This window comes from Sinocyclocheilus grahami, unplaced genomic scaffold, assembly GCF_001515645.1.
Source record: "Sinocyclocheilus grahami isolate Dianchi unplaced genomic scaffold, SAMN03320097.WGS_v1.1 scaffold19.1, whole genome shotgun sequence".
In the NCBI taxonomy this organism is placed as follows: Eukaryota; Metazoa; Chordata; class Actinopteri; order Cypriniformes; family Cyprinidae; genus Sinocyclocheilus; species Sinocyclocheilus grahami.
The window spans coordinates 2,059,092-2,070,072 of record NW_015505198.1 but is presented as its reverse complement, the minus strand read 5'-3'; the positions used below and the strand labels follow the sequence as shown (position 1 = coordinate 2,070,072).

The window sequence follows — 10,981 nt, the reverse complement described above, 5'->3', positions numbered from 1 at the left end:
ATGTAAAATATAACATAGCCTATATTCAAATATAACAATATAAACAAAATAAGATGTATTTTGCATAAAATATATATTTTTATTATTTTAATATATAATACATATATATGTTTGATTTAAGATAAATTGTATAAGTAAATACAATTTTATGTGTGTGTTTAAAATTTATTTTAAAGTGTAAATTTAAGCAAAATATAATCATAAAGCTGAGGGAGACTCCGGGCCACCACTAAAATTCACGGGACAAGTTTTCTGGGTGGACTACATACCACAGAAGACCTTCTGTGGGACCCCTTTATCAGAGCCTGGACAATGTTGTGTATCAGGTTTCAAATGCTGAGCTGTTGTCCAGTAGAGCTCAGGTGATTCTCGTCGCTGATCTGATTCTGGAGGAAAGTGTGTCGTCACAGACCTCGCTGACCTGAACACGTCACGATCACGTTATGATTTCATGCACTGCATTTTTTAAAAGCTGAGCCAATAAATCTGACAAGCTCACTGATCGATTTAATTATTAAACATCAGTGGACAAGCTGCTGTTTAAAAACCCAGCGCTGGTGTTTTGAACGACAGTGTTCGCATTCATATCAAACGTTATTAGGCCTACATGTGAAAATAAAGTCAGTTCACGCTTCACGCGCTGTTGTCGCGTTTTATTTATTTATTGGCTGAATTAATGAATGAATACTTTCTAATTCTTTAATAATTAATCATTCTTTCTTTTTGGAACACAAAATAGACGTTAGGCAGAATTATGTCACTTTCATTGGGCTGCTTTTTTGGAAAACCAGTGAACAAAATTGATAAAATGTTAATTTTTAGGTGAGGTAAACAAACCTTTAATGTCCAAAAACTATAGCATAGCAATGTTAGGCTAATATATTACTACATACATATATATTATAGGCTAAATATATTTGCCTACAGTTATTGAAAATGTAAATTTTTATGAATTGACATTTGAAGAAAAATATTTAACAAACTATTTGAATTCCCTTTCAGAAGGACTAATACCTAAAAGTAAGAAAACTGTAAAGCCCTGTTTAATTTTATTAAAATGTTAGTCAAATGAATTAAAACAGATTTCCTTTTTGATATTTGACGGTCACCCCAAAGAAGTAGCCTTCTAGAAGTAGAAGAAATTGAATTCCCTTAACCATGTATATGAGTTAGAACAACCTATATGAAATATGCTATCATATGATATTATAAAAATGTTTTATAATCTAGTTCTTACTATGTGTCAGTAAGTTGTTGTTATTTTAGCATGTGTGTCTGGCTCAGTGTTATATTTTTAGGATTACTGATGAACTAATGTACTTTGATTTGTATTAGTTATCTATTTTAGTTTTAGTTACAGTTGTAGTAATGTTGTCATTTTTATTAGTTTTTTCATTATGTCTATATAGGCTTTTTATTAAGTTTTACTTTTATTTATTTTGAGTTATTTGCATGTTTGAATTGTTTTTAGCTTTATTTTTTTGTTTTCATTTAAATGTTTTAGTTTTGAAATGTTGCTGTATGCATTTGTCATTTTTATTTACATTATTTTATTTTCTTATATATATGTATATATATATGTATATATATATATATATATATATATAGTATTTATAGAGTTTTAGCTTTTAGTTTTAATTACTTTTTCTTATTTGTAAGTCGCTTTGGATAAAATCGTCTGCTAAATGACTAAAAGTAAAGTAAAAGTAAAAGAGCATTGGAATATTTCCATGTTTATTGTTATAGTGCAGCGCTTCTGAGGAGGCGTCACGTGACCGCTTGAGCATCACATGACTGCCTCACGTTGACGGACGCGGAAGTGGAAACACTAGCTAAAGTCAAAACACAACGCTGAGGAATAAACGACTGTAAGTTACATAAAACGATATGAGTGAAGAATATTATCTAGAGCTCAGTGAAAACCCCCTGCAGTTTGAGAACGCGTCCAGCGTCAACAATGTGTTTTTCGACGAGGCCAATAAACAGGTGGGGACACGTTTAATAATTTGAAGTGTAATAATTATGACATTATAAAGCGATATCATGGCTGTGTCTCAAAATCTAATGAGCTGTCTTCCTAGACAGCATTTTTGGGCAACATAGGCGCATAATGTAGCCTAGATGTATATAAGTGCTTCCATAAAACTTAATAACAAATGATTAGATTGGCACATAAATGTACTATGCAGTGGTCCTCAAGTAATTAATGACTGTAGCCCTGTTATGTGCAGTAACTCTCTGTCGTGTATTTTAGTTAACAGGTTTATTGTTGTTAGTGATCTGTTCATATATCAATAAGTGCTGTGGCTATACAGTGGTATCAAATGATCCTTTTCTATACACTATGGTATTGAATGATTGCTCAATTATAACTTCTGCTTTCTGAGTATAATAGTTGGTGTTTTGTGTGATTTCAGGTGTTTGCTGTACGATCTGGTGGGGCCACAGGTGTTGTGGTTAAAGGGCCAGATGACAAGAGCTCAGTGGCTTTCAGGTAAGTCCCCTCCAGTGGTTTTCAATTCCGGTCCTGGAGGCCCCCTGCTCTGATTGAGCTCATCAGGTCGTTAGTTCAGGTCATGGATCTCTCTCCTAACAAGCTGATGATCTCAATCAGGTGTGTTAAATAAGGGAGACACGCAAAATGTGCAGCGCAGGGGGCCCCCGGGACTGGAATTGAGAACCACTGATTCTTTATGCATCTATATCCTATACAATATGCATCATGCAAAGATCAGTGTTATTTTAGAATTATTTCTATTATATAGTATTTGTTAATATTTTGAATGGTCTTTTATTTTTATATGAAGTTTTTAAAGTAATTCCATGCACTTTTGATAATTTTTTTAATCTTTATATTTAGGTTTAATTATTTATTTTGATTTCAATTTTAGTTTTAGTCATTGTAAAACATTAAATTCACTTTTATTTAAATTAAATTGGTAAAATAAAAATCTTTTACGTTTATTTTTAAGTTTAGGGTTTTCGTCTAGTATTTGAAATTATTTTAATTTTATGGTAGCTTTATTTAAATGACTGAAAATTTTATTTTTTTGTTTTAGTTAATAATAACAGCATTGGTAAGCACTAACTGTGTTTCGTTTGACAGAATGGATGACAAAGGAGAGGTGAAGTGTATCAAATTCTCATTGGGGAACAAAATCTTAGCTGTGCAGCGCACTACAAAATCAGTTGTAAGTATAATTGATGGCTGCTGTCGCAATAAATGCAGTTGTTGTGAACATTGAATTTCTTTCTTTCTCGTTTTTTAGGATTTCATGAACTTCATTCCTGACTATCCACACTTGGAATTTTCCCATGAGTGCAAGGTACATCCCTAAACAAACAGAGATTGACTATAATTAATTAAATAGTTAATTTATGTATGCATGTATAAACTACCAGTCAAAAAAAAATTGGGGTCAGTAAGATTTTATTCAGTAAGAATAAAAAGTGTTTCATTCAGAAAGGATGCATTAAATAGCATAAAATTATAATGTTACAAAAGATTTCTATGATTCTATATTTCAAATGAATGCTGTTCTTTTAAGCTTCCTATTTATCAAATTAATGCTAATAAATGTTTTCCTGAGACTGATTTCTGGAGGATCATGTGACACTGAAGACTGGAGTAATGATGCTGAAAATTCAGCTTTGCATCACAGAAATAAATTACATTTTAGAATATATCCAAATAGAAAACAGTTATTTTAAATTCTAAAAATATTTCAAAATTTTTACTTAATTTACCAAATAAAATAAGCCTTAACTTACTTACTGAAAACCTTAAAAAACTTACTTTTACTGACCCAAAACTTGTGAAATTTTGGAAATGTACTGTATTTTATTTTGCAGACAAAGAATGCCAGTATTCTCGGATTTTGTTGGACCAACTGGAATGAGATTGTATTTGTTACTGATCAAGGAATAGAATTTTATCAGGTGGGGTGACACCTCACATCAGTTCAGTAAATTGACTGAGGTATTTTTTCAAGACGTTCTTTCTACCAAAGGTAAACAGAATTTTTGTTTTTCCTCTGTTTCAGGTGCTGCCTGATAAACGAACCCTGAAGCTCTTAAAGAGCCAGAGCATCAATGTGAACTGGTACATGTATTGCCCAGAGACGGCCGTTCTTCTCCTCTCCACCACTGTACAGGGTAATGTGCTGCAGCCATTTGCTTTCAAGGTGAGTTTGATGTCTTATTCTTTAAAGTCGATGGAAAGCATGCAAGAGTTTTGCATCTGCAGACTTCCTACCACAAGAGGGCAACAGTAACTCTGACTCTAGATTATTATATCTCAAAACATACTGCTCCAATCCTAACATTACTTTCTCTAGAGTGCGACCATGTCAAAGATGTCCAAGTTTGAGATCGAACTGCCAGCGGTGCCCAAACCAGCCAAACTCAGCCTTTCTGAACGTGACATCGCTGTGGCTACAATGTAAGACATGTGTATGAACACCTGATACACTAGACATCTAAATCTGAACAAATATCTTTCTGCAAATTATGTGGTTAGTAGTAGTCCAGCAGTCACACTCTTTCTCTGGACTGTAGTTATGATCAGCTCTATGTGATGTATCTGAAGCATCACTCCAGAACCACCAACAGTCCTGGAGCCGAGGTGGTCCTCTATCATCTGCCCAGGTACAATAGATAAGTTACAGTCCCATAAAAATCATTATTCTTTTATAATATTTACATCTGTTTTTGAGCGGTTTGTGTGTTTTTTTTTTTTTTTTTATACCTGTTCCTTCTTTCTTTTAACTGTAGAGAAGGCACGTGTAAGAAGATTCATGTGCTCAAACTAAACACCACGGGCAAGTTTGCGCTAAACGTGGTGGATAATCTAGTTGTGGTGCACCATCAGAGCTCACAGGTGAGTTTGACAAGTGTTCAAACTGCTAATCACATGATATCAATTAGGGATGCACGATATATCGGCCACCATATCGGTATCGGCCGATAAATGCTAATTTTTTCTGTTATCGGTATCGGCCTGATAAGAAAATTTGGCCGATATCTTAAAGCCGATAAATAATGCATTATTTCCTTCAGAGACACTTCAGATGCGCACTGTTCATTTGCAGCCTTTTGTGCAATTGTACGTTGTAATATTGTGTTTATTTGATGTATATCTGATTTATCTCATATAGAATGTGTTTGGTTAAGTTAAAAGAGCGCTTCAGTTTACGGGTGATCTTCTTTAGCTCCGCGCACGCAGCTCAAACAGCAGTGCACAACATTAATAACTATGATTGGGAATGTCGTGTATATAACATTCTAATGAGAACATTATTATAATAAAACGTTGTGTATTCTTTGGGTTTAGTTGCTGTGTTTCAGCGCGTTGTTATGGGAAGAGCGCATCCACAACGGGATCACACATTCTGACTATAGCATGCAATAACTGCGTCATTTGTCATTTCATATATAAGTTGTAATATTATGTTTATGTTGTATTAATATTCATCTCAGGATGCATTTCCTTGAGTTAAATAAGCTGCCAGCAAAACGCTTCAGTTTGCCATGTTCATTCAGCTCTTCAGCTTCAGCTTGAGCTGCAGCTCAATGGCTGCTATTTAAAACAGTGGTATTAATTTGTTACTTTTTCAAAATCATTGATTATATTATTAATAACAACAACCACTTGTATTTTTCTCTTATTTTCATCAACAATATGGTTTAGTAATTAAAATCATTTAATTATTGTCCGTGCAGAGGCTATTCTCTTTTATTGATCTGTGGCACATTCATTTTGATTCTTTACACGTGTAATGATGTCCAGTGACTTGTTTGCATTATTTATGCATTATTTTATTTATTTGTAAGACTTTTTTTTATGACTAAATTTGGTAATGGGAGAGTAAAAATATTTTTAATACGTACACCGTTCAAACTAGGCTGCTTATGTTGAAGTGTTTGGGATGTGGCTTTTAATGATGAGACCTTTTTTGTAATCAGGCTTTCAAAAAGTATATAACAATTTGGATATAGATTTATCGGCCAACATATCGGTTATCGGCTTTCAAAAATAAAGAATAATCGGTTATCGTTATCGGCCAAAATTTTCATATCGGTGCATCCCTAATATCAATGCATCTGTGGAGTTCATTATGATGTGCATAATAAACTAGCCACTAACAATGTGCTTTGCTAGTCCTCTGGCATTCACATTATTTTATGTTATTATCTTATTTTAAATATGTGGAATGCACTGATATTAAACTTCAGGTTGATATCAATTTTATTTTGTCTGAAAAAAAAAAGTGCATCATAGCATTATAAGGTATTGTATATAAACCGATATTAATTTTGAGATTTGATGACGATTACAGTTAGCAATGTTATTCAATTATTAGTGGTTTTAAAGATGAACTTAAAGTGAATGTTAAATGATGTCAGATGTAATCTACATAAGTAAATATCAAATATCTGCCTACATATGAAGAGTTAATTTGCAAAAACAGATAACTCGTTTTTTTAACAATTTTCAAAAATCATGTTTTTTCATTGTGCATTCCAATTAATCTCAATCAAACTGCAGTTGGGTTATTTTGATTAGGTAAAAAATAACTAAATAATACAGCTAACTAACACAATAAAAACATGATAACAATAAACTCTTGTTTTTTTGCAAATAAACTCTTCTCATATATATATATATATATATATATATATATTTATATAAATAGCCTGAATGCACTGTAAGTCGCTTTGGATAAAAGCGTCTGCTAAATGCATAAATTTAAATATGTATGTATGTATATATATATATATATATATATATATATAAAATGCATCCCTAATAAATATGTAAAAGTAGTAGGCTATAACCTTATCAGCAAACCTGCTTAAAATGATGGTCTGATCTGATTGAACCTTGTTTGAAATACTCATATCTTTTTGTATTTCAGACTTCACTAATTTATGATATAAAACTGAGGGAATTAGATGGTGCATTAAATGTGCATCAGCCTGTGCTTCCTGCTCGCTCCATCAACCCCTACAAGATTCCTCATTCAGGTGACTTGTAATTCATTTAGAAAGCGACAGCACACTTTTGATGATAAACTATACCAGAATTCCAAGCTTTATGTACCTGTTTGGCTTCTTCTGTGTGTAATGCTTCTCTGAGAGTGTAAGGAACCTAATCTTTCTTTCGACACCCTTACAGGACCTGCTGCGGCCGCTCCAAGTCAGGCCCCGGTGCCTTGTGAACTTTGTATCCTTACAGTTGAACTGTGAAATGTACCATATTTTCAAATGTGAAATCTACCATATGTACTTGCCCTTCTCGAACTTTTCCTTAACATTCAAGACTCATCTTCCTGGAGTGTTTTTCAACCAGATATCATCATCAGTGCCAGTGAAGGTACTTTACTAAACAATGCACAAATGAAATACAATCTGGCGTGACGGAGAGTGATTATATGTTCTCTGTTTGTCAGGATATTTGTGGTACCTCCAGGTGAAGCTGCAGCCTACGCCGAATCTCCTGCAGGATAAAGGCAAACTCATGGACTTCCTGTTGCGGAGACGAGACTGCAAAATGGTCATCTTGTCTGTATGCTCGCAAAGTATGCAACAGAATGCTTTATAATGAAAATGCTTTATTAAATAACACTGCAAAACAATACAAAATTTATCCACAAAGGAAAATGCCTGTTCGAGTAAGATGTGATGTTTGAAGTATATTAGATATTAGGATCATATTAAATGAACGGATGTCTTGTTCTTCAGTGCTTACAGGAGGAGAGAAAGGGATCCTGTCTGTGGTGGCCACAGTGTTTGATAAACTCAACCAAGTGTACAAAGAGTACCTGGATGCAGAGCAAGCGTATACTGCGGTCGGTACAGATTGTTTTATTATACTGTATTTTTTTTATATATATATATGAATGTGGTATTTATGGAAATAGTTTTTAATGATATTTTTGGCTTGTTTTCTTCTCTCCTCAGGCTATGGAATCAGGGCCCAGTCGCTCCAGCACTTCTTATAAAAAGCCGGTCCGGACTCAGGCTGTGATAGACCAGTCAGACATGTACACACACGTGCTGTCTGACTTCACTGAGAAGAAGGTAAACAAGCATTGTATTTCTTTTAAGGATGCAATTGCTTGTGCATTTTTTCTCAATTATGTAGGTCTCAGATATCTCTGTCTGAATGAATGGATTGCTATTTCGTATTCTAATGCTATAAATTGTCTTCTTTGAACAGGGAGTGAAACATAAGTTCATCATTGCAGTTGTCATGGAGTACATTCGTTCTCTTAACCAGTTTCAGATTCCCGTTCAGGTATGAACACAATGAGGTCTTAAAAGGAATAGTTCACCCAAAAAAGAATATTTCCAGAAAATGAACTCATCCTCAGGCCATCCAAGATGTAAATGAGTTTGTTTCTTCATCCGAACAGATTTAGAGAAATTTAGGATTACATCACTTGCTCACCAATGGATCTTCTGCAGTGAATGGGTGCCGTCAGAATGAGAGTCCCAACAGCTGATAAAAACATCACGGTAATCCACACGACTCCAGTCCATCAGTTAACTTCTTGTGAAGTGTGTTTTTAAGAAACCAATCCATCAACATGACGTCTTAACTTGAAACTGTCCGTAATAAAAAATAATGCTTCCTCCAGTGAAAAAGTCCTCTCGCATCAAAATCCACCGACATTTTTGTTTACAACTGTTTTGGTGCTTGATCTTGATCATATTTCTCTGCTGATTCAGATAAGAAGCCTTTTTTACTGGAGAAGGCTTTATTATGGATAGGGGTTTTGTATTTTAGCCAGAAGCAATGGTTTGGAGTTTAAAAACGTCCTAATGATGGATTGATTTATTTATTTTTTTCACTTCACAAGATGTTAACTGATGGTCTGGCGTCGTATGGATTGCTTGTGGTTTATTGATGTTAACCACAAACAGTGATGTTTTTATCAGCTGTTTGGGCTCTCATTCTGACGGCACCCATTCACTGCAGAGGATCCATTGCTGAGCAAGTGATGGAATGCAAGTGATGTAATTTTTGGGTGAACTATTCCTTTTTTTTTTTTTTTTACCTTTTGAACTTTGTCCATTTGATAAATCAGGATGTCTTGCCTACAATCAGAGCTGAAAATCTTTTATCTGTAATCTTTAACATGTAAACATTGCAAAGCCATAAACATAAGTAGTAGTTGCACAGGTTGGTATTTCTGAACCATTCATTCCATAAGCTCTGGTGTAACTGTAAATTATATCCCAGGTTCACCTTCACCTGACCCAGGTGTTGGGGCTTGTTGGATGTTTTGCTAGGCGTTTCGGTTGCTTAGACGCATTCTGCTTTGAGCGTCTTCAGTAAAAGATGATAATCTTTGCAGTGGCCTCCAGCATTACACTTCACCCTTCAACATCTTTTTTTATTGAGGGCGTTCCTTAAACTATGCCTTTGAACAAAATATTATGAATAGCAATGTAGTTGTTAACTTGTTATCTGACATTTAGGAGAGACTTCACATTTAGAGTGACTTACACCAACAGCAGGTTCAGCCCTCTTGGAACAACGTGGGTTTCGGTGCAGTTATAACTGAACATACAATAACTTAAAGCAGCAAACTTTGTTTATGAGCTTTTTAGGCTTTATTTGTAGGACAGTGGAGGGAAAAAGTGGAGCGAGAGAGAGTGCAATGGAACAAGCTTTTTATAAATGTATGAAGATCTAGTCACATCTACAAATGGTGATCTAGATTAATTTTACAAATCCTGTTTAACAAACTCTGAATGTTTTTGGGGAATTTGGCTGTTAAAAAATATATAATTTTAAGCCACTCAAAAGAACAAATTGACTTGAATAAAAGATTAGTTCATTTTGATGAACCAGATCAAACGAGAGAGTTAGTCAGATGATCTTATCTTCCTGTTGCAATAAATAAATTACAGTGTCAGTAGTTTTAAAATAGAAAATGTACAACAAATATGAAATATTTTGTTTACTTGCAACGTACGTGACCGTTAACCAACATCAGAGAACCATGAACATGCAAATGTGTTGTTAAATTGTTGAAATGTTTAAAATTCACCCAAAAATTAAAATTTACTTGCCATCATGTTGTTCCAAACCTATGAGTTTCTTTCTTATGTTGAACATAAAAGAAGATATTTTGAAGAAGGCTGGTAATCAAACAGTTTATGGTCCTTATTGGCATCCATAGTATTTCGTTCTCTACCATGGAAGTCAATGTGGATCAAAAACTGTTTGGTTCTTTAAAATTCTTCAAAATATCTTCTTTTGTGGTCATTTAAGAAAGAAACTCATACAGGGTTGGGACAACATGAGGGTGAGTAAATTATGACAATGTTCATGTTTTGGTGAACTATTCCTTTAAGCAAGTATCTGCAAGTAAGACGTAAATATTTTACAACTAAATATTTTTTTTTCAGAAGGCCTCAGCTAAGACAAATTGGGATCACTGCTCAGTGTTGTTATTCTTCACCAAAACTAAAACAATTAAAAATTATTTTCATTAATTGAAATGAAGTTGAAATTATGGAAGCCCGTTTCCGCCACTGAATAAAAAATAAAAGGGGTAATTGCGACTTTTTAACTCACAATTCGGACTTTTTTTCTCAGAATTGCGTGATATAAACTCGCAATTACGAGTTAAAAAGTCATAATTGAGAGATATAAACTCACAATTCTGAGAAAAAAAGTAATAATTAGATTGCTCAACCTAAATGAACATTACAAATGTAGCACTGGCTAAATTATAAAATCTAAGCTGAAGTACTGAAAATATTAAATTTTCAGTTTAGAAAAAACTAGTGACAATGACAAGCACATAAGAATGTTACTGAAACTCAGGCCCGGTACTAGGCTCGCTGGACTGGGGGGGCAATCAGAATTTGTGGCAGGGCAGCACTTTCTAGGGTAATATATTCATAGTTTACTTTTTTTTAGGCTCCTCATTTTCAGTCTTGCATTTTGTGTTGAGTTCGACTA

At 34.0% G+C, this 10,981-nt stretch overlaps 1 protein-coding gene across 2 annotated transcripts in view; it reads left to right on the top strand.

Annotated features, from left to right (window-relative positions):
* The first annotated feature begins 1,776 nt into the window (after positions 1-1,776).
* LOC107554821 (regulator of MON1-CCZ1) overlaps positions 1,777-10,981 on the top strand; it is a 14,444-nt gene continuing 5,239 nt past the window's right edge. Inside the window, exons 1-16 of one of the 2 annotated variants that reach the window (XM_016237455.1) lie at positions 1,777-1,986; positions 2,418-2,494; positions 3,107-3,191; positions 3,270-3,326; positions 3,853-3,939; positions 4,044-4,184; positions 4,338-4,441; positions 4,558-4,647; positions 4,774-4,879; positions 6,918-7,026; positions 7,178-7,225; positions 7,322-7,375; positions 7,452-7,580; positions 7,744-7,850; positions 7,963-8,082; positions 8,222-8,299. In XM_016237455.1, coding sequence (XP_016092941.1) covers positions 1,888-1,986; positions 2,418-2,494; positions 3,107-3,191; positions 3,270-3,326; positions 3,853-3,939; positions 4,044-4,184; positions 4,338-4,441; positions 4,558-4,647; positions 4,774-4,879; positions 6,918-7,026; positions 7,178-7,225; positions 7,322-7,375; positions 7,452-7,580; positions 7,744-7,850; positions 7,963-8,082; positions 8,222-8,299 — 1,491 coding nt within the window. In that variant the 5' untranslated portion in view covers positions 1,777-1,887. Of the gene's footprint in view, positions 1,987-2,417; positions 2,495-2,656; positions 2,714-3,106; positions 3,192-3,269; positions 3,327-3,852; positions 3,940-4,043; positions 4,185-4,337; positions 4,442-4,557; positions 4,648-4,773; positions 4,880-6,917; positions 7,027-7,177; positions 7,226-7,321; positions 7,376-7,451; positions 7,581-7,743; positions 7,851-7,962; positions 8,083-8,221; positions 8,300-10,981 lie in introns of those variants that run through there. The other variant, XM_016237461.1, reaches the window with a different exon arrangement.